General features: G+C 39.3%; 1 protein-coding gene across 5 annotated transcripts; it reads right to left on the bottom strand.

Annotated features, from left to right (window-relative positions):
• Positions 1 to 12,273: 12,273 nt before the first annotated feature.
• MKKS (MKKS centrosomal shuttling protein) lies at positions 12,274 to 20,475 on the bottom strand. Of its 5 annotated transcripts, none has more exons than XM_013128639.3 (6): positions 20,378 to 20,475; positions 18,960 to 19,185; positions 15,869 to 17,298; positions 15,218 to 15,393; positions 14,412 to 14,522; positions 12,274 to 13,935 (listed from the first exon to the last, which is right to left on the bottom strand). In XM_013128639.3, the coding sequence occupies exons 3-6, from the start codon at positions 16,857 to 16,859 to the stop codon at positions 13,495 to 13,497; spliced, it is 1,719 nt and encodes a 572-aa protein (XP_012984093.2). In that variant the 5' UTR covers positions 16,860 to 17,298; positions 18,960 to 19,185; positions 20,378 to 20,475; the 3' UTR covers positions 12,274 to 13,494. The 5 variants fall into 5 exon arrangements, with proteins under 5 accessions (XP_012984093.2, XP_030903442.2, XP_033917022.1 ...); XM_031047582.2 differs by having other exon boundaries at positions 18,960 to 19,189; XM_034061131.1 differs by lacking the exon at positions 20,378 to 20,475 and adding an exon at positions 19,919 to 20,020.
• Positions 20,476 to 20,562: the final 87 nt, after the last annotated feature.

Here is a 20,562-nt window from a genome sequence, read left to right on the forward strand (position 1 = left end):
TGGTGTAGCAGCACCTCCTAAACAGAGGTATTTATTAAAGAAAACAGTTATAAATATAGATCCAAATAAACAACTTTAAGTGTGAAAAGCTCCCCAGCTTTGCCTCCTTTGTTTACCCATGCTAGCTTTTTCCTTAGAGCACTGCATACCAGAGATAGCTAAGGGCTTAATGTTAATGCAGATTGATACAGAGCACCATTTTTGTTTGCTTAAAACTGGCTTTTTACTTTCCCCTGTTACTGACTGCTCTAGCTCCCCTTTTCCAGTCTTTGGCCATTATATCATGACCCCAAAGTTACTTTCAGTGTGTTTACTGTTCTTCTCTAACTTAATCCATTTCACTTTAAAAACACCCAAGCAAAGCAAAACCTAACCACCCGAGAACCCAAACCCTTGCTTATTCCAAAGGGGATAATGAGAAAGAGGAAAGACAGACTGACTGCTGGCATGGACAATGGCTTAGAGAGATCTGGTCAATGAGCAGACGTGGCATGAAAGCTAAGGTGGGCACCCCAACTGGTTGACCCAAAACTGGACTGAAATGGACTGAAACATCTAGGAAATTTATAGTCTCAATTACTGACTTGCATTAAAAAGATAGTTGATTAAACTGTTGGAGTTCAGCAACAAAAGGACAGGGACAGGCCATATCACTGAGGAATTTGACCCAAAAAGGGTCTCCCTATTCCCACCCACCAGCCAGAACCAAAACACACAGAGAAGCAGCTTGCTCTGTAAGGGATTTGCCATGAGTTTTGCATATTTCACTTGCCAGTTTTGTGAACCAATATAAGAGACACTGCAGTGTTTTACTGCTGTACTGGGAGCAGGGGAGGGAATAGTGCTAAGGCCTGAGCTGCTCTGAAAACAGATATGTCCAATACCATGAAGAATGCAAAACGTATATTTGCAACCCAACTTTATCATCAAATCAAATTTCACAAGCATTTTGTGCACATTAAACCAAAGGATTGGGAGTAAGGTGCTTGCCTTGCCTTACCACAGCAGCTTGACTGCAGTCCCATGACAGCATTGCAGCAAGCCAGAGTAATTGTGACTTAGTCTTATCATAGCAACCAAATTCTTATTTATTTTGCTAAAATGAGATTGGGTTTGGAAGGATTGGACACCTGCCACTTTCTCTGTCCTTCAGTTATTGCCCATCTGCAGCTGACAGAAGTGTTAAAGTATACAAATAGCAGAGGGAAGAAAAGCAGCAAAAGCAGAGGAGCAGAGCTTTGCTTTGATTTGCATAGTTACTCCTGACATAAATTCAGCAACAGGCACAGATTTTCTCTCTCTTATGGTTTCCCCATCTTTTGTATTATTCCCAAAGTTCTGTACTATTGGCTTTTTCCCAATAGAGTTAATTCAGAGGAAGGGACTCTCTCAAAGTATCACTGTATTGTTAGGGGATGGGACCTCTGGAGATCATTGAGTCCAACCACCCTGCCAAGGCAGGGCCACCTAGAGCAGGTTACACAGGAACATGTCCAGATGGGACTCCCACCCTTGATATCAAGGGCATTTCAATTACTTCAACCTTTAATGCAATGCAGACATCAGTATTAGCTTCACACACAGGTATAGGAGAACTGCGATACAGAGCTGCAAAATCCCAAATGCCCAGATCAAACGAACACTTACTCTTTAATTCATAAGGACGTGGATGTAAAGTAGAAAATCTCAGGCCCTCTGTAGACAAGCTGTGAGTTTAGGGCTCATGAGAAAAAAGATCAAATACCACCTCTTCTCACCTAACATGTGAACTGCAGCATCTTAATTTAGGCCACCCAATCTAGCTGGAAGCTGCATCTCTCTACATGTGCTCCATCATAACGAGTAATAGAGTGAAACTGAATCTGCCCTTTATTTTATATGCAGACAGCTCTGACAAAACAATAATTTCACTTTTTTACCTTGTTTTTAGAATAAAACCAGGAAATACACATGCATTTTCTCTTCTCAGAAGACTCAAGACTGGCCGTTAGGGCAGGATGCTGCCACACAGTGCAAGGATTTTAACTACATGCTCAAATGAATGCTCTGATCAGTGGGATATCGACTACTGATACAGTGGGATATTGACTACTCAAGTGGGTCTCTCTTAACTTCCTTCATCCCTGTTTAAGAAAAGTAAATAGGGTTTATTTCACTGTATTTATCATCACAACAGGAAACAAGTCCAAAGTTAAGTCTCCTATGTACATTAAAAGACCTGTTAAATTCACCTTGTGGTCTCTTACTGCTAGCACTCACATGATGAATAATTCAAGGCTGCTCCTGCTGCAGAGGACAGTACTCCATCATGGGTGGTTTGTCCAGCCTATACTGTGCTTTGCAGTTGTAGTTTTTAATCTCTGTTTTGCATTCTTAAAACAACTTAGTGCATTGGTTTACTATAAGCAATGTGACCATTTGGACATCAGGAAGCTAAGCCATTTCAAATACTTGTTCTTACAAAATAGCTGATGACCCTGGAGTACATTTACTATGAAACCAGTTTCCCAGGTGACTTAACCCCTAAATCATATATTGAAATCTTTTGCATTATGACCATTACAATCTGATTCTGTGAGCTCTAGAAGAGATGGCATTCAGCATGAATGAGCAAAACAGGGACACTGGAGAGTTCAAGAACAGGACATGCACAACTTTCCTATTTCTTTGCCTGCTTTCACATATTAAATCTGTTTGGATCTTAAGCTCAACACTAAGCCTGACCCAGAGCCTCAGAAACACTCCATATAAACTTTTGTACCTCATCCTGCCATTTCAGTATTTTCACTATGGCTTTTAGGTAGTGGTCTTAGTCAGAACTAGCTCCAGCAAGGCTCAGCCCTAGACATAGTCCTTTGCAGATCGGAAATGTCAACTGAGCAGTTGCTTCCTTTGTCCCCTTATTTTGATTTTTAAATAGTTGCTCTGAATATAGACGTACCTACAGAAACACATATTTAGTGTAACTGAGTACTAGTCCTAGCAGTGCCTGTTAAAACTGACAATCCAGATGCAGCCTGAGCTAGAAAGTCCTTAACCTGATGATTGTTAGAAGCTAAAAGAGCAGTCCAGGGGGGCTCTTGCTGTTCTTCCCTCAGCATTTAAGAGCCACTGTAGACAATAAAGATAATCACACCCCATCTGAGAGTGTACTGACTTTGTCTCATCATCAGTCCTATCTTAGGAGGATGGGACCATCTTTTTGGTCTGTACCTTGCTTTGTGTCTTCTATACTCAGTGTCAAAAAACATGAAATTCTCACAGTGGTGGTGGGAAAATTACATTTTTCCATCCTCATAGGACAAACAAGAGGCAAAAGTCTTCTTGACATTCCTAAGATCTGCCCTAGATTTGAATATTTCCCTTTTAAAAAACTGGAATGAAATCACAGTTATAGACTTTCTTACTATACAAGTCATAGAGATTCCCCCATTAAACAATCATAAAGAAAATGAAAAAGAAGCTTAACACATCAGCAAAATAAACATGCTAGTTCTTGAAAATGTAAAAGCTGGAGTTGATGAGATTCTGGCAAGCTAAGCTGAGCACATAGAACTATGATAACGTCCTTCTGACACAGTGTTTAAGGCCCAAAGAAACTAGGAAGCATTTGTGCAAGCTCTGGAAAGGTATCTGTCTGGCTGAAGCAGAGAATCTCTTTGGTAGACACCTCTCACACAGCATCTCCAGGTTCTCCATCAAGTTCTACACATGGAACACAACCTGCCATGCTCTGCTGATAACCAGAACCACACAGACCAACAGCTGTCTTCAAATTCACCACACAACAAACCTTCTGTTGAGATAATCACTTCAATTTGATTTATTATCAACCTGTCCCTAAAATTCCATCAGGAAAAGGCTGAAGTATGATGTTTGTGCTTCTAGATGTCTCTTTACGGCAAAAAGTCATTACTTAAGTGACTTGCCTACAACAAAGATAAACATCATGTTCAACTGGACTTCTACTGATAGCCAGATCCCTGGTAGGACCAATCCTCCTTCCTGTGACAGCTATTCCTGTGTAGGAATTCAGATCCATTCTTGATTGAATATTATTGAACACAGGTGTCGAGCATATTGGACATAGTTTGCTCATCTTTAGCAAATGAAGTTCAAGGTTATATATGCAATGCACTGATTTTTTTGCTCAGGTACTCTTTCCACTAAAACCACAGTTAAGACCCTCGTACTCAGCACACAAAACTACTCTATGTTTTCATAACCTGGAAATAACTAATTCTTTAGTCAGGGAGCCCTTCTACACAATTGTGGTAGAATGCAGTATTTTCTTCCCCACACACTACAGAAATAATCTTTTGGCCTGTGGCACCAAATCCACTTGCTCCTCTGCATTTTGTAGTGTTTCTAAAACCATATTCATTACAGCTATGAAATTGATTTTGTGCCTTACAACTACTGCTGGGTTTGCCACTCACTAGGCTTAGTCATCATTTAGGACGTCAAGTACTCTATCTGGAGCTAAAAATATGTATACAGATAAGACTTGCAATTCTAACAATGGCAAACCAGTGATGAATTGAAGGCAAAACTCATGACAAAACAGGCAGCCTTGCCACAAGGCCTCACAGCAGAACAAAGAAATACAGAATTGCCAAAGCAAATTTGCACATTTATTTTAAATCTTTTCATATCACTTGCTTGGTACATTACAACAACTGCTATGTATGAGCAAAGCATCATGGTAAATAAACTCCTATTTCCCAATACTACAACTGGGCTGGTAGGGATATTCAAGAGAGGTCAATACCAACCTGGTAAAAAAAGGTAACTATATGCATTATCTTTCCTTATGCAAAGCTTCAGGCAAAAAAGTAAACTCACTTCTGCTTTATCTCAGAGGTGAAACTATTCCTAGCAAAGCAGGATTAAATGTTAAGCCTTGGTTTTCTGTTCAGTTCACATAGACACCACTCTTGGAGGCCAGACATTTCACAGCCAACAATTACATCAGCAAAAGTTTCACATGCTGCCAATGGGCACTTTAGGGAACTGCGAAGAACCATTCAAGGAATTTCCCACCTCCTCCCCCCAGACATCATGTCTAAAGCCCCAAAGTAATTTTCTTACAATTACTAGTTAAAAACTTATAAATGCAGGTCTTATCAATCACGTAACAGCAGAACTTTCAATATTACTAAGATCCAACTCTTAGGAGAGAAACAAATAATTGAGGATTGAACTTAGAGGTAAACAACAAATTTACTTCTGTGCAGTGCCAAAGCCATCAACAATTCCTAAGCTTTTGTGTTCTGTAACAACACAGGTTCATTAAATCTAATTTTCTTAGAACAGAATGACATGCAGATATATTGTTATATAAATTAAAAACCAAACCACCACAGTTCTTTTACTGTAAAGTGCATTTTGCTACTGTAGAATTTTGTTCTTTGCTTCCCCCAATGTAAAAACAACTCAATTTTCCTCCTCCTACAGGCACTAGAGATTCAGACAAATGTAGTCCTGAGTGATTTTATGCCAGTAACTGTTTTCAGCAACTAAGGTTAACCTATAAGAAAGAAATACCTTGTTTTCTACTCTAATGTCTTTACAGGCAGTAGCAGGTAGACTTCAGATCCCTACCAGTGTGCAAAACCAACCAAAACCACCAACACACTGAAAACCACATTCTTAGGAGTACACTGAGTAGTTACAGCATCTACTATAGAGTTTGTGGATGATTCTCTCTGTGATGCAGGAAACTACTTTTGCCACCTTGACATGAGATTTTTGCCTTATTTTTTGCAGCACACACTAAACACGATGTCATACAAGATGGTGTATTTAAATCTGCACTACTTCAAGAAACTTAAGACTTTCATTCTGGGTTCCTCTACATACAAGTTTTTTAGCCATTGTTATGACCAAACTATGAACACTGAATTGAACAGCACACTGAAACTATTGTAGGTTGCTTAAAATGGTAACTTCATCTTGAACTTCAGAACTGTAATGCAATCTTGAAGCAATTGCTAAGAATGATTGAGCCATGCCATTAAGTATTTTTCTCAATAAATAACCCCACTATCTTAAACACAGAATCATAGAATAGTTAGGGTTGGAAAGGACCTTAAGATCATCCAGTTCCAATCCCCCCTGCCATGGGCAGGGACACCAGGACACTAAACCATGCTACCCAAGGCTCTGTCCAACCTGGCCTTGAACACCGCCGGGGATGAGCCAGGCATTAGAGGAAGGTACGTGTTGTTACTCGTTGCCTATATCTCTTCATAACTTGTTTCCACCTCATGCACAGATCCAAATGGAGACAGTCCAGAAACGGTGTTTTTGTAGTGTGTAAAATCCATAATCAACCTCAGAAATTCTGTACTGTATCTATTCCTTAGCATACACTATACTAAACACCAGCAATCATGTCACACACACACCGTTCTTGTACGGGAGCAAATTCTCTGGCCCACATAGAAAAAGACTGGAGTGACATCTGCTGTTATGCTTGCAGCTTTAGGAACAGGATTTTTTTTCATTTAGCAGCCATTTTGATTAAACAGATGCAATGGATCTTCTTAACACCCAAAACCAGGGCATGTGCACTCACACTCCTCTCAGAATGCTGTTAGTAAGTTGAACACTGATATAGAGAAGTCCTTGAAGCGATTTCACATTCACAGAGGCATCAAGTACATACAACTTCTCTTATCTGACAATATTTCAGTAGTCAAGGAAGTGTTTTGCTCAGCAATTTTCATTATTAAATATTTAAGCTCATTTCTCTGCTGCTTTGGTTTGGAGATGAGTACTTTATTTGGAAAGGCCCACACCATACCAATTAAAAAAACAGAGAAAACTAAATTATCCAGTACAGGGTTCAAGTATTCCACTTTCTTAGTGTTTTGTATTATATTCTTCTTATTACCACCACATATAAACCAGTTAATTTCCAAGGTAAGAGACAGCAGGGACATCTACAACTGTCTTAGCTACTGCCTGATTAATCACATTTCAGCTGAGTTTCAATTAGGAATGTTCCCAGCTGCAGAACATTAACACATTTGAGTGGCCAAACCAAACACTTCAGTGCCTGTGCAGAATACTGGAAAGCATAATTTACAGATAAATTAATGTTGACAAGAAAAGCATTCCAACAGGATAGTGCAAGACCTGATTCAGCAAAGATACCTGTGCCAAACACAAAGCATAGAAGTCAGTGCAATGCTGATCACAGAACTACATGACACTTCAACGAAGTTGCTTTCTAGGATCATGATTTTAAATTCCTCAAAAGAATTTAAGTACAAAACACAAATCTAATCTTCCTTTTCTCACCTCTCCTGGCTGACCCCAACAAAGAAGTAAAAACAGGAGACCAGAGTTAAGGCATGTAAAACCAAGGGTAGAATTTGTCCTACCTTTGTTAGTTGTAGAAGAAATACTTGGTTGCTTAAAAATGAAGCAATGGAAACCAAAAAAGGCAAAGAGGTTGGCATAGACAACAGGCCACACCACACACTCCACTGTTTAGCAGGCATCACACTGGTGTAAAGAAAATACACAAAAACTCACTTTTTGGAGTAATCTCATGGATTGCAACACTTCCACGATGACAGAAGGGCCATGGGTCGATCCTCTGCCTGTGTCACATATACACTTGTATCCTCAGACTGTGCTTAAGGAGGCTTTTATGGGTGTAAGTAGGTGGCCTTCCCATCTAAACTCCAGCCAGGGAGCCCCACATGAAGCAGCTCTTGGGCCATTCCCCTTCTCAGAGACAGTGGGAAGGCATCTCAGCTTCCCCCAGAAGTGCCCATTTCAGGAAGCTCCTCAGCCCTCAAGCACACCTTCAAGCCCTTGCTCCTCCCTCTTAGGGGAATATGCCACCCTGCACACCTGCCTTAGGTAACAGCCATCAGCAACACCTTTATACCATCCACATCCAATAGAAGTTGGGTTTCTTTGCCCTGCCTTTTTCTTTGCAGCTGGTTCATCTGCATGTCTCCCTTCTGAGGCACTCACTACACAAGGAAAATCTTTTTCCCAGCTCCTCCTCCAGGATTAGGCTTTGCTAACATTCCTAGTGCTCTTCCTTGGCCCTTTCACCACACCAGGTTTGTTTTAAATCAGCAATTTCCCCATACTTTTCAGAACAGCATCCTGCAAGGTATCACAGGGGTGTCAGCAGGAGGGGCTGGGCAGCCTCCATAGGGACATACTGGCATATGAAGCTGCACCACAGGGCATCTCTGCATAAAAAGATGTAAGGGCAAAAAGCCACTTAGCAGTGAGGAATGAGAGGGGAAAATGTGAGAAACATGGAGAGAGAGGAAGTTTATCTTGATCCAGGTTTTTCATCCTATTTTTCCCTTGGTCCTGTTGAGGCAGTGTACTGGGTTCAGCTGTAACAGCAAGCAAGCAACTGGGCAGGCGCCTGGCACAGCCATAGACAACACACAGAGATTCACCTGCAAAGCACACTTATACTCCAATCAAATGTACCAGAAAGCCTACAACAAACCCTACTACAACTTTTAGAGCCTGCTGGCACATGAAAAAGGAGTAACAAATGAGGGTGTAATAGTTTTGCTTCTGCCATTCTAAGTCACAAAGTCTTTCAAGAGCCGGAATCACCACAGTCCCTACAATTCCCTGAAAATCACTGTCATCACCCTTGAGTACACCAGCCATCAGCAGAGGATCCTGCATAGCCCTCACACAAGCGATGACTCAAAGTCTTTCCGAGTCATCACCACAGATAAAAACTCATTTTCCCCAAACCTCCCATTTTTTTACCCAATACTTACCAGGTACAAGAGATCAGACAAACAATATCATAAGCCTTAAGGGAGAAGATACTAAGGATGATACTAAGAATGCTTTTTAAAGATTAAAGGGAGGCAATTCAGCTTCTCTACTTGCAAAAAAAGAGTTGAAGGTTTAAAAAAAAGAAAACAATTGATAAGGAATAGCTGCTGCATTATGCTACCATGCAAATGCTTAGTTGTTGACATGTAACAGTGTTATAATAAGAAGCAGTTAGTATTTAATGTGGATTTAATGTGTACCTGAAGAGAGCTGATGTTGTCAGGACAGAAAATAACAACACCAGAAATTAGCTTACAGAAGGCAGACAGTACACAGCTGTGACCTTTCAAGCTGCATGATGAAAGCCTGAATAAAATGTTTTTATGTGCAAGAAGACTGGAAAGTTCAAGTTTATAAAGAAAACTGAAGTAAGGTATGAAAATGAAGTTCTGCAGGAGGTATGTCTACAAGGTATTTACATATGCTTAATGTAAATCTAGGTCAAGAATAATGGAAGGCAGCACAGTTAAAGATACAAAGTACCTTGCCCAATGGAACCTATTCTGCAATTAATTTTATTTATGTCTGGACTAATAACACAGTGGCTTTATTACATATGCTGTGACTACTTTGCTGCTTCCAGCATAAAGAATAACTCCATGTATACTTTTGAGCTTATAATATGCATGACTAATTTGTCCAATTCAATTTATAGAGGCAGAAAGTAAAAGTATTTCTTTAATGAGAATTCAAGAGCACAGTGTTACTGGCCAAAAAGTTATTTATTAGTACTGTACAACTTGTCTCTGCTGACAAGCAGGCAGACATAACTTATATTTCAATTACTGGATGAAAGCTACTAAAATTCTTGAAGCAGACATCAGAATGTGACTAGCAATCAGCTACTGAGAAAGGCTGCACAGATTATAAGCATGCTGGAGACAGCCTTTGCAACAAGAAGACTGCTTCTGCATCTTCAGAACCATAGTAAAGCCAAATCCAGTTGAAGTTCTTCCTATGACATTGACTCATGGATATTGATTTTTCTGAAGTTGAGTACTTGTATGACTCAGTTCACATGGCACTGCTGAAAATGTGACAAATTGTGTATTTTGCTACTCAGCACAGCAAAACAAGGGCACAAGTAAAATCTAGAAGATCAGGTTTTGGGTAGGGTGAACTGTTTTGCACATGCCCTACTGTGCTTATGATATTTCAGGCAGTATTTTTCCTTACAAGCTTTGATAACAATAAATATTCTCTTCCCTTCCCAAGCCAGATCTAAAACTGTAACAGCTTAAAGATGTCCAACCCTTCTGAAAAGGAAATAAAAATTTAACAAGTGTAACATTACCAATACAGGAATGTTATGTTTCCCAAACTCATGAATCTGTTTCTATCATCTTCGAGGATTAGCATCATAGAATCATAAAATAGTTAGGGTTGGAAAGGATCTTAAGATCATGGTCTGAAATGCATGCAAAACACTGAGGACATACATGATACAGTAAGGATTGCTGAGGTCTGACAATGCTCACCTTGAAATTCAATCATTTCTGAACAGAGCTTTAAGGTCATGTTTCTCTGGGTGTGTGCTCTTGAAGACATAAGGCAATAAATTAGGCTACTATTAGCAACAGTTGCCAAAATTTCAGAGAATAAGAAAATGTATCTAGGTCCAATATATAGGAAAAAACAGGGGAGTTTTACCTAGCTGATTGGTTTAAGGAGTCTGCATGAATCCTGGCCAAAGATCCCTTACTGAAATGACTATATTCTAGTTTTGAATTATCTGCCTCTTCTTTCCTGTGCAGCAACTAGTTCTTCACTTTTCATCTGGACCTTGGAACTCTTCACCCACAAATCTCCATGCCTTAAGAAGAGTGAACTATTCCCATTTTATAAATAGGAAAACAGACAGAAGAGAACTTCAGGTATTTCTGACAGACTCTATAAATTCACAAGTCAGTAGCAGAATCAGTGAAAAGCAGATATTCTGCATTCTTTGCCAATGCCAAAATAGTAATGTTTAACTGTATGTCTACTTTAAATAGGATGCAATAATAGAAATACTAAAGATCCCTAAATTAATCAGCATTTTCAAGTCTGCTTCACTTTGAAGTTTTAAATACCAAATAGGAACTGCACTACCAAATGAATACTGAAATGAGGAGCAGCTATATTAAACTGGCACCTTGCTTAAATAAGCTGACCTCAGCAATTACAGTATCAGCACTTCTTTTATCTCCTACTAGGCCTGGAGCACTAACATAGTTCAGAAGGCTGGAGATTAATGTTCTAACTTCTTGTGTATTACCAGTAGAACTACTGAAATTTAAATAGCCTCTGAGCAATCTGCGTAAGTCAACAGACATGACTGAGGCCATGTTCAGAAAACACTTGTCTTAATAATACTTCTGTAATGCTAATTTTTCCCACTGAATAAACTTGAAATTCCATAGGGAGCAGGAATAAAACCATAATGGCTTTGTAGAGGATTTATGCCTGGGGTGTTTCATTTTGCCAATTTCAAAACACAGGGGAAAACCTACCATCTTTGCACCTAAGTTTTACCATGAAACATGGGAGTTCACCAAAGTTATTTCTATATTGCTCTAAGAGTCAAAATTCTACTTAGTTGTATTTTAAACAGTATCCAAAGTTCTATTCCTCCTATGTTACCCATTAAAGATAGGGTAATACCACAAAAGGTTTGGGAAAACTGTAGCATGACTGAGAACTGAAGTGTACATATGCAGCCATGCTTACGAAGCTGCATAAGCAGCCGCTTATTTCTCTTCATCAGTCACACTGGGAGATAAAAATCAACTGTTATTAAAACTATTTACATATGAAACAATCTTTGGCTCAGGTATAAATGAATTTTTATCTACTTATCAAAACTAAATTTCTTTTTTTCAGAATTTTTCTAATGTGATTTACTTAAAAATAAGGGTGGGGGAGAATAATAGAGCTAACACTGCTTTTATAGGAGCTGTGAATTGACTTTCAGCTATCAAGATACAGGAACACCAGCAACGATGTCTACTTAAATATTGCATTAATTTTCACTTCACAGCTATAGTCACCAAACTCAGCATTTCTGCACTGCATAACATGCTGCTATTATAGGAAGTAAAATACTCTAACTCCAACTTAGAGACTCAATTAGATGAAGTAATACCAAGATTCTTAAGATTTAATCTTAAGATTTATGCAATCATTTGGCTTCATTATTCCAGATGTTTTCCTGTGGTTCATGGTATATGGGAAAATCAAGATATAAAAGCAGCCTTTTAATTAACCAACTTTGAACAGTCTCCATCTCAACCCTTGTAACATTCTTCCACAAATTCCCAAAGGATGCTTTATAGCACAGAAACAATCACTTCAGGTCATAAAAAGATAAAGAACTTTAAATAACTTTTCATTTTCTCTAGTGAGAAAATTATTATTCATGCTCTTGAAATGAAATAGACTTTGCACCAAAAGGTCTGGAAAGATCTTGTTTTAATTACATATTTCAAAACTGAGTTACACAAAATAATTCTACTGCTTATACTCAGTAAATATATTAAAGACTTACGAGACCAGGAAACAAATAAGTAGTCTAGTCTGTAACTAACTCGGATGTTTTCTGGAGTAGCATGGCATCAGAAATTTGTCCCTTGTGACTGAAAACAAAGAGGAAGAAGGGGCAAAGAAAATGAGTTTCAGCAAGAAACTGTAACACCCCTTTTGATCTCGCATGCAAGCCGAGAATGAGAAAAAGTTTTGATCATTCAGTCTACAGCCTTATTTAAAGATCAAAAAAAGTGTGAGCAGCTTAAAGCCTTACTTCATTATAAGAAAAGAGGCTATGCCCAGTCAAAGAGTTAATTGAATGGTAAGTGGGACATTCTTGCAGCTCTGCTTAAATGGTAGAAACATCATTATTTATAGACTGCCCTGCAATCCATAGAAGATAATCACGGTCCACTTGACAAGTTTTTTTCCACATAGCCTGTCATTTCTTTTCAAACCTATTACCTACCTGCTACCTTAAGATCTCCATGTTGAGCTCTTATAGCTCACTAAATAAATTAGATATATTAATTCAAATCTCCCCGCCATTTTGAAACAGAAACTGCATATAGTACATGGTGGCAAGAACTTGCAGAAAACTTGAAAACAAGTGGCTTAAGATATTTGCCAAGGAAAGCCTTCTTTTACCTACAAAATTAAACACACCAGTGATAAAGTTCTGCTGCAATACAAGCTGGAATGAGTAGAGCTTTTGCTGAGACTACATAAATTCTAATCCTTAACATACGTTTTCTCAGCAAGTGAAAATGGATTCAGCAAGTCAATCCATTTTGCCCATTCCTTTGAAGATGCCACAGATCTAACAAATATCCAAAACTCTGCTTAATGCAGAAAGAATATCAAAGTGTCATTCACTCTTTTGGACACGCTAATTTGAATGCTTGTAAGTCATGTTACTATGATTCATTGTACATTTGGCTAATCATTTAACAGCTCCTAACAAAATGTTTAACACTTGAAAATGCTTGAGCATGGTAGATGAGCAATCAGAAAAGTACTTAATGTCCAACTGATTTACATTTTATGTCTGTTGTTCACTCTAACCATTTAAAGTATGTTAACTTATCATATATTACCTGCTTTCATTTAAGTATCTTGCTGTGCAATACGGTTCACATAAGATCAGAGCTAATTTTGATCTTTGATGACGTACAAGAGATCCGAAATTAGATTGGCTGTCTCCAGAGCTACTTGCAGGCCACTACACTTTGCAGCATAACAGTCCAATGTCAGAAAGTCAGCAGCCTTTACTAGGGGCTCTTTAGGGCAGTCCTGTGTAACAACAGAGCCAAACTGGCCCTGCAAAAGCCTCCATTTGAGATTCTCACCATTACCATTAACCCCACAGCCGCATTTTGAAACTAAGTCTGACCAACTAGAGGCAGGTGGAAAACCTGGTGGAACAAACCAACAGTGTCCATAAACCATGTCTGTAAGAATTTCTCCCTCATCATGATTCAGAGAGCGAGCTACAGACTCCAGGGAACGGCAAAACCCATCAGCAACCAATTGGTATTGTGTTTGAGAACAACCTATATCTTCAAAACTGCTGGTGGACAGACTGCAGCTCTAAAAAAAACAAAACAGGAAAACAGAAAATCAGAACACTGCTTTGCAGAACTAATTTTAACCAAATATGTATCATACTATTGCCTTTCTTATTTTAAACAGATGGTTGAGTCCTAACTAATAAAGTTTCTCATGTGATTATTCCACAATAGGGAAGGTTTCTAAATGAGTCAAAATTGAGTTCTGCACCATTACGTGTCAAGATAAAAGTACTACATGTTTTTATTTTAATGCTTAGAACAAGTACTTACTATAATAGATACCTAAAGATTAACAAGTAAAAATACAGTATTATCAAGTCTAAAAATGTAATTGAGTGTTTTACATAGAACTCCTTGTTTTATATTGGTAGGCAGACAACAAATATGCAACAATAACCTAGAAAAGGCAAGTGTTTAATTGCAGCAGTGATTACACATAAATTCCTGTTTCCTAAACATATTACTCAGCTTTAGAAAAAAACTTGTCTTTTATACCTTATATCTTATATAAGAAGCCAGGTGAGTTTCTGTACAGCCACCTCCTAGTAATGCCAAAGGTTCCTTCAGTGTTAACTGCAACACATGTTCTGCAGTTTCACAAGCACGCTGAAAACCATATTAATTTGACATTAGACATACCATCATTAATAGGGTTTTCCCCCATTGAAAAAACTACTGGAATAGAAGTTTCATTACTTTCTGGTACAGACTTCATAACCATGAATTACCATGTGGATATAAAACTGTATTTCCAAAAGCATGTTCATTTAATGAGAAACTGTCTTTATTTGTCCATATTCAGTATGAAAAAGCAGAAATAAACCCCCTGTATTTTACTCCTTCTTTTGCAAAACAAGGTTATATATAAAAAGTCAATCAGTCCCTATGACATTTCTAAAGCAACTATTCAAAGCAAAACTAGCACTTGACTACTACTGCAGGTACTGCTGCTGGCCTTCTGCTGGGCAATCTTTTCTTTATGCTCTCACAGACCAAGAAATGAGAATGAAAATGTTTATATCCTGCACAGGTCTTGAGAACAGGTGAAAAATGTTTGCCTCTAAACAGCTTTCTGTATTAAAATAGAGGCATTAAATGAACATGAACTCTTCAAGGGCTTTGAAATTTTGGAAACAAGTATGTTTCTGAACTGCTTTCTTGAAATCGTATACCTAAAAACCTAACTAAATTCCATTTACGTACTGAAAATTCACTTTCTAAATTCACCGTATCTATATTTCTCGTCGTTTTTTCTATTAAAAACATGACTTTTCAAGAAAGCGTTCAAGAAATTTGCCTACCTTCAATTCATCCCATGTTGTTTCATTTCTGTTACAGAGTACCAAGCTGCAAACAACTGTGTCATTAGGAATTAGATGCACAAAGTTTTTGGAAGCAAAACTCTCAACACACACGTCTTTCAGACTGCCATAACAACCAGGAGACAAGTCATGTATGGAAGCTATTGGCTTTGAACCTGTCCAACATAGAAAACCAAAGAAACAACATGTATTACAGTCATCACAACAGTTTTTGTTGCATTTCATAAAGCATGCGCTTGGCTTTTTAAATTATAGACATTTTTCAATAAGTAACATTCTGATCTAAAGAAGAAATCAAATACAGAAACCAACGAGTTTAAGATAGAAAAGTAATTGTTTTGTTCTCATTAAATTTGTAAATTATCTATTTTGCAAAGATTAACTATAACTGGATATTCCTCCTGCAGCTACCAGTATTCACATGTGCAATGTTTCATTAGGGCCTGCAAAAAATCAATCTCACCTTAAAAATAGTTTTCAAATTAGAAAAGAATAACCTCGCTCAGCTGTTCAGACAGGATATAGGCAGAAATAAGAGAATCCTTACTCTGCAAGGATACCAACCTAGATAGGTTTTCAATGAGATCAACATTACAGACAATTGTTTAGTACAGAAAACTCCCTTGTTACCTGTCATCCGACTCAGGGGTTCCATGAGAGACAGCCCAGCTCTGTCCACAGCGATGACACCGTTCTCTTTCAGGTACTGCTTCAAGGATGGATGGATAACTTTCTGGCACACTACAAGGCCAACCTCATCATTAACCAGCTGCTTTCCTACGTTAAGCAACTGATTCAGCTCTGACATTTCTAGAGAAATTCCATGATGGACAGTTATAGTTCCTTCTTTAGGGCTGAAGCTGTCTCCTGACATGGACAGACAGAAAAGTGCTATCTTGATCATGTTTGAACAAGTTCTTTTGACAGTAAGTGGTTTTGCCAATTGGATTTCTGGCACTTCTATCAGTAGCCCAGGAAGAACTGCAGAATCCATAACTCTTCTACTTTTCATGGGTACTATTACACACTTTCCTAAAACAGCATTACTCTCAGCATGACACGGAACAGTAAATAGAAAAGCCTTTAAAATCAGTGTGGCAAGATGATCAACCTCTGTTTTATTAAGCATGCAAGCAGGTTTGCTTCTTAATACGCTACGCACCAAACACAGAAGAGTCTCAACACTGCTAAAATCAACAGCCACTCTGCAACCACAGGTCTCAGATTTGAGGTAGTCCATACACAGACTCAAAAGATGCTTGCTTATTTTAATGACAGTGCAAGATGCAATGTTTAGGCTTTTAAAGTTTTCAATCAAACTACAGCAGAGAATGGCAGTAAATAAACCACAGTCACTGAAGCGGGATATATGGTTCTGTACAGAGGCCATCAAAACACCTAACACAGGATGACTGACAGGAAGACGACTGAGTATAGCTGAAGATTGTGAAGTTGTACAAACATAGCCTCCCATACCATTGTGGAGCTGTTTGAGCTGACCAGCAGGACCATAGCAAGATTTTAATATTCTATTCAGCAGGGACAGTGACTGACTAACTCCATCTTTAGTTAAAGGGTCAGTAATAAATAACGAAGGCTTTTTAGCTTCAAGACGAGACATTTTCAAAGTAAGATTTTAATTCTAGCCAACAAAACAGATCTCATTTTTCCTCAGATCTATCATTCATAGCACTTTTAAAATTTAAAGTAGAACATCTGGATTCTTTGCAACTAAGGATCATTTTAAAGGTGAGACAGTGCATACAGTACAGTAACATTCCATGTGACTACTCAGGATCTAGCTCTTAAAATGAGGTTTAAAATCCTACTGTGAAATTGATACACAATAGCAGCAAACTACTTCATTCATGACGATCTTTTTTAGCTTCTGAATGTGAGTGAGCAGATTTTTTTGCAACAAAGTTTACAAGCATGCTTCCAAAATGGACACCTATAACTGACAGTCCCACCACAAGCAGAAAGTTCTTTCTATTCCAGTTAGCTTTTCTCATCTCTTCTTCTGGCAAAATACAGACGAAAAGCTTCAGAGCTAGTCATACCTACAGTAAAACACAAAAAGGTATTAGGATAATCTTATGACAATATTGCATAACTCGAACTGCTATTTTATGTTTAACAAAAAAAAAACTCAAGTAAGGACAATCACAGAATCATTTAGGTTGGAAAAAATCTTTAAGATCATCAAGTCCAACCGTTAACCCAGCACTGCCAAGTCCACCTCTAAAACATACCCCCAAGACCTTATCTACACATCGTTTAAATACTCCAGGGATGGTGACTCCATCACTTCCCTGGGCAGCTTATTCCAATGCTTGACCAACCTTTGGGGGAAGAAATTTTTCTTAATATCCAATATAAATCTACCCTGGAGCAGCTTGTGGCCATTTCCTCTTGTTCTATCACTTACTACTTGGGAAATCAGTCCTCACCTTGCTACAACCTCCTTCAGGCATCTGAAGAGACAAAGGAGGCCTCCCTTAAACTTCCTTTTTTCCAGGCTAAACAAACCCAGGTCTTTCAGCCGTTCCTCATCACAGTTGTGCTCTGGACCCTTTATCAGCTTTGTTGCCCTCCTCTGGACCTCCTGCAGTTCTTCAGTATCTCTCTTGTTGTGCAGGGCCCAGAACTGAACACGGGATTCAAGATATGGCCTCACCAGTGCCCAGCACAGGGGGATGATCACTGCCCTGGCCCTGATGCCACACTGGTGCTGATACAGGCTAGGATGCTGTTGGCCTTCTTGGCTGCCTGGGCAAACTGCTGTCAACCAACATTCCCAGGTCCTTTTCTGTTGAGTAGCTTTCCAGCCACTCTTCCCCAAACCTGTATCATTGCATGGAGTTGTTGTGACCCTAGTGCAGGACCCAGTTCCAAGCCTTGAACCTTATACAATTACCTATATATGACAGAATGCTTTTTAATGAAAAAAAAAATATTACAAAGCATACAGTACGCTAATTTTACACCTCTTTTAATGACTTCAATACTGACCACCAGTTTCTATACTGTTTTATCTGTAGGTCTGCAAGTAACAATCCACTATAAATCACACTGAACTGTATGAAAGTGCCAAAACTATAGTGATGTTAACCTGGTTATACTCAAGAACAAAAGAACTAAACAGCACTTCTTCACAGGCAACCACTTCAGAAACAAAAAGCTTTTAACATTCAAACAACTCAAATCCCTGCCTCTGAAAGATCAGTTTGTTACTTCAAGATGCACAACAAACAATACTGTTTTCCAGATTTTAAACCCTCCAGAACTTAAAGAGATATTAATTTACATTTCTATGTAATAGCTACAGTATTCAGACTTCTTTTACACTTAGTTTTCTATTGTAATTACCATCCCTATTAACAACACAGAATATGTTACTGTGTCACAATTATTTCTGGGCAGTTTTGAACCTGAAAGGATCCTGTTGCCTTAGAGTTTGTTTTGAAATATCTTTAACACCTAAAGTATCGCTTTAGGTCTTGAACTACTATCCCATCCTATCACATGGGATTTAGTGGTAGTTTTTAAAAGGTATGATGAATTTTTTGGTCCACGCAACTCCCAGATTAACTCTGTTGGAAAAAAAAAGCATGAAGTTCTGGAAGACTAAAGTTGAAGCAGCAACACTCTATGTTAGAAAATCCTCAATCCACTCATTTCCTGCCTCAAAGATACAGATACAACTAATTTGGCAACTTACCCACAGTACATAGCTCTAATGCTACTTCTCTTTATTTTTGCGTTCGTTTTGCAACACGTATGCCACAATCCCAGGTTCTGGAACAACCTCCACTGTCTTCACTTGGAAAAGAGGGCTGGACTTGATATGAAACCAGCCCCAGTGCACCAGCCCAAGGCCAACTCCCATAACAATCAGAACTTTGTAGTCCTTCCAGATGGTTTTAAGACCCATTTCAAACTGGCATCTACCTAGGTAAAGATAATTTATTATTTTAAATATATTCTAGAAATCCTTCTTTTATTCTATAATAATAGCACAGATGAATCTGAACCTTAATATTGTTAATTACAGTGCAGCAGATGATTAAAACACAAGAAGACACAAGTCTTACTTTGTGAACTTTAAAAAATAAAAAAAGCCAATAAAATAACATACATTTAGATATCTTGAAGTGTTAATTGCTGCATTTACTTCAAGCTTTGGCATGCTAAATTGTAAGTGTAACAAAGTTGTATCTAATTACAAATGCTACTGCTTCAGATACAAATATTCTAATTACAAGTGTTATTATCTCAGATGGTAAAGATGAGGTCTAAACCAAAGCAGTTTCAAAATACCCTACTTTTCCCTCCCATAGTTAGTAACATCCAGTGACTGAGCTCCTAACAGAACGTGGGACTTCCAACTTGCAGGCCAAAGCTGCACTGCTTTCTACATCACTTTGTGATGCCTGGAGTAGCAGTTACACCCAACTACCTTAACTGCTGCTCTTCAGAGATGCAACGGTACCGTTACAAACACAACGAACCCATCCTTACATAAAAAAAGATGCATAAAACTCTATTTCCCATAGGATTTCATTAAGAAATACCTACAACAGGGGAAAAAGGGTATGCATACTCAGGTTTTATAACAAAATAACGTCTTTAAAAAGCTACAAAGAGTCAATGTTTCTACACCCGTCCAACTTCATCCACCTGCAGGAGTACCGTGTCCTACCCCTCCACCATGCCGTGGGGATGTCACAGCTCGGCACCACTTGTCACGCAAGGCAAAGGAGACTCCAAAGTCACGGAGCCGGCCGGTACGCGTAAGGCAGCCGCGCTCCGGCTGGAAGCCGCTGAGAGGCGAAGCGAGGCACTGCGGCCCGGCCCAGGCAGCCCGTCCTGCGACGGACAGCAGGAACCCCACAGTCATAGAATCATAGAATCACAGAATAGTTAGGATTGGAAAGGACCTCAAGATCATCTAGTTCCAACCCCCCTGCCATCGGCAGGGACACCAAGCCCCAACGACCTTGCAGCGCGGGTGCCTCAGGCCCTCAGACAGCTGAGGCAGCTCGCGGTGAGAGAAGGGAACAGCTCACCCGAGGCTCCCTCACACAGCAAGGTGCTACAGGTGAGGAAGGGGCTGCCCGGCCGCAATCCCGCCCTCACCTCGGCTCTGGCCCCGGGGAGGAGAGGGGAGGACTCAACTTCCCGACCGCCACCACCTCAATGAGCCGGACACAGGAGAGACACCCCCCCTTCAAACCTCCCAACGGCCGGAAGTGGCGCTGCGCAGCCCGGAAACGCGGCTCTCGCCCGCCATTGGCCGAGCCGTGCATTACGTGCCTGCACTC

The sequence above is a fragment of the Melopsittacus undulatus genome, chromosome 3 (genome assembly GCF_012275295.1).
Source record: "Melopsittacus undulatus isolate bMelUnd1 chromosome 3, bMelUnd1.mat.Z, whole genome shotgun sequence".
NCBI classification, from domain to species: domain Eukaryota; kingdom Metazoa; phylum Chordata; class Aves; order Psittaciformes; family Psittaculidae; genus Melopsittacus; species Melopsittacus undulatus.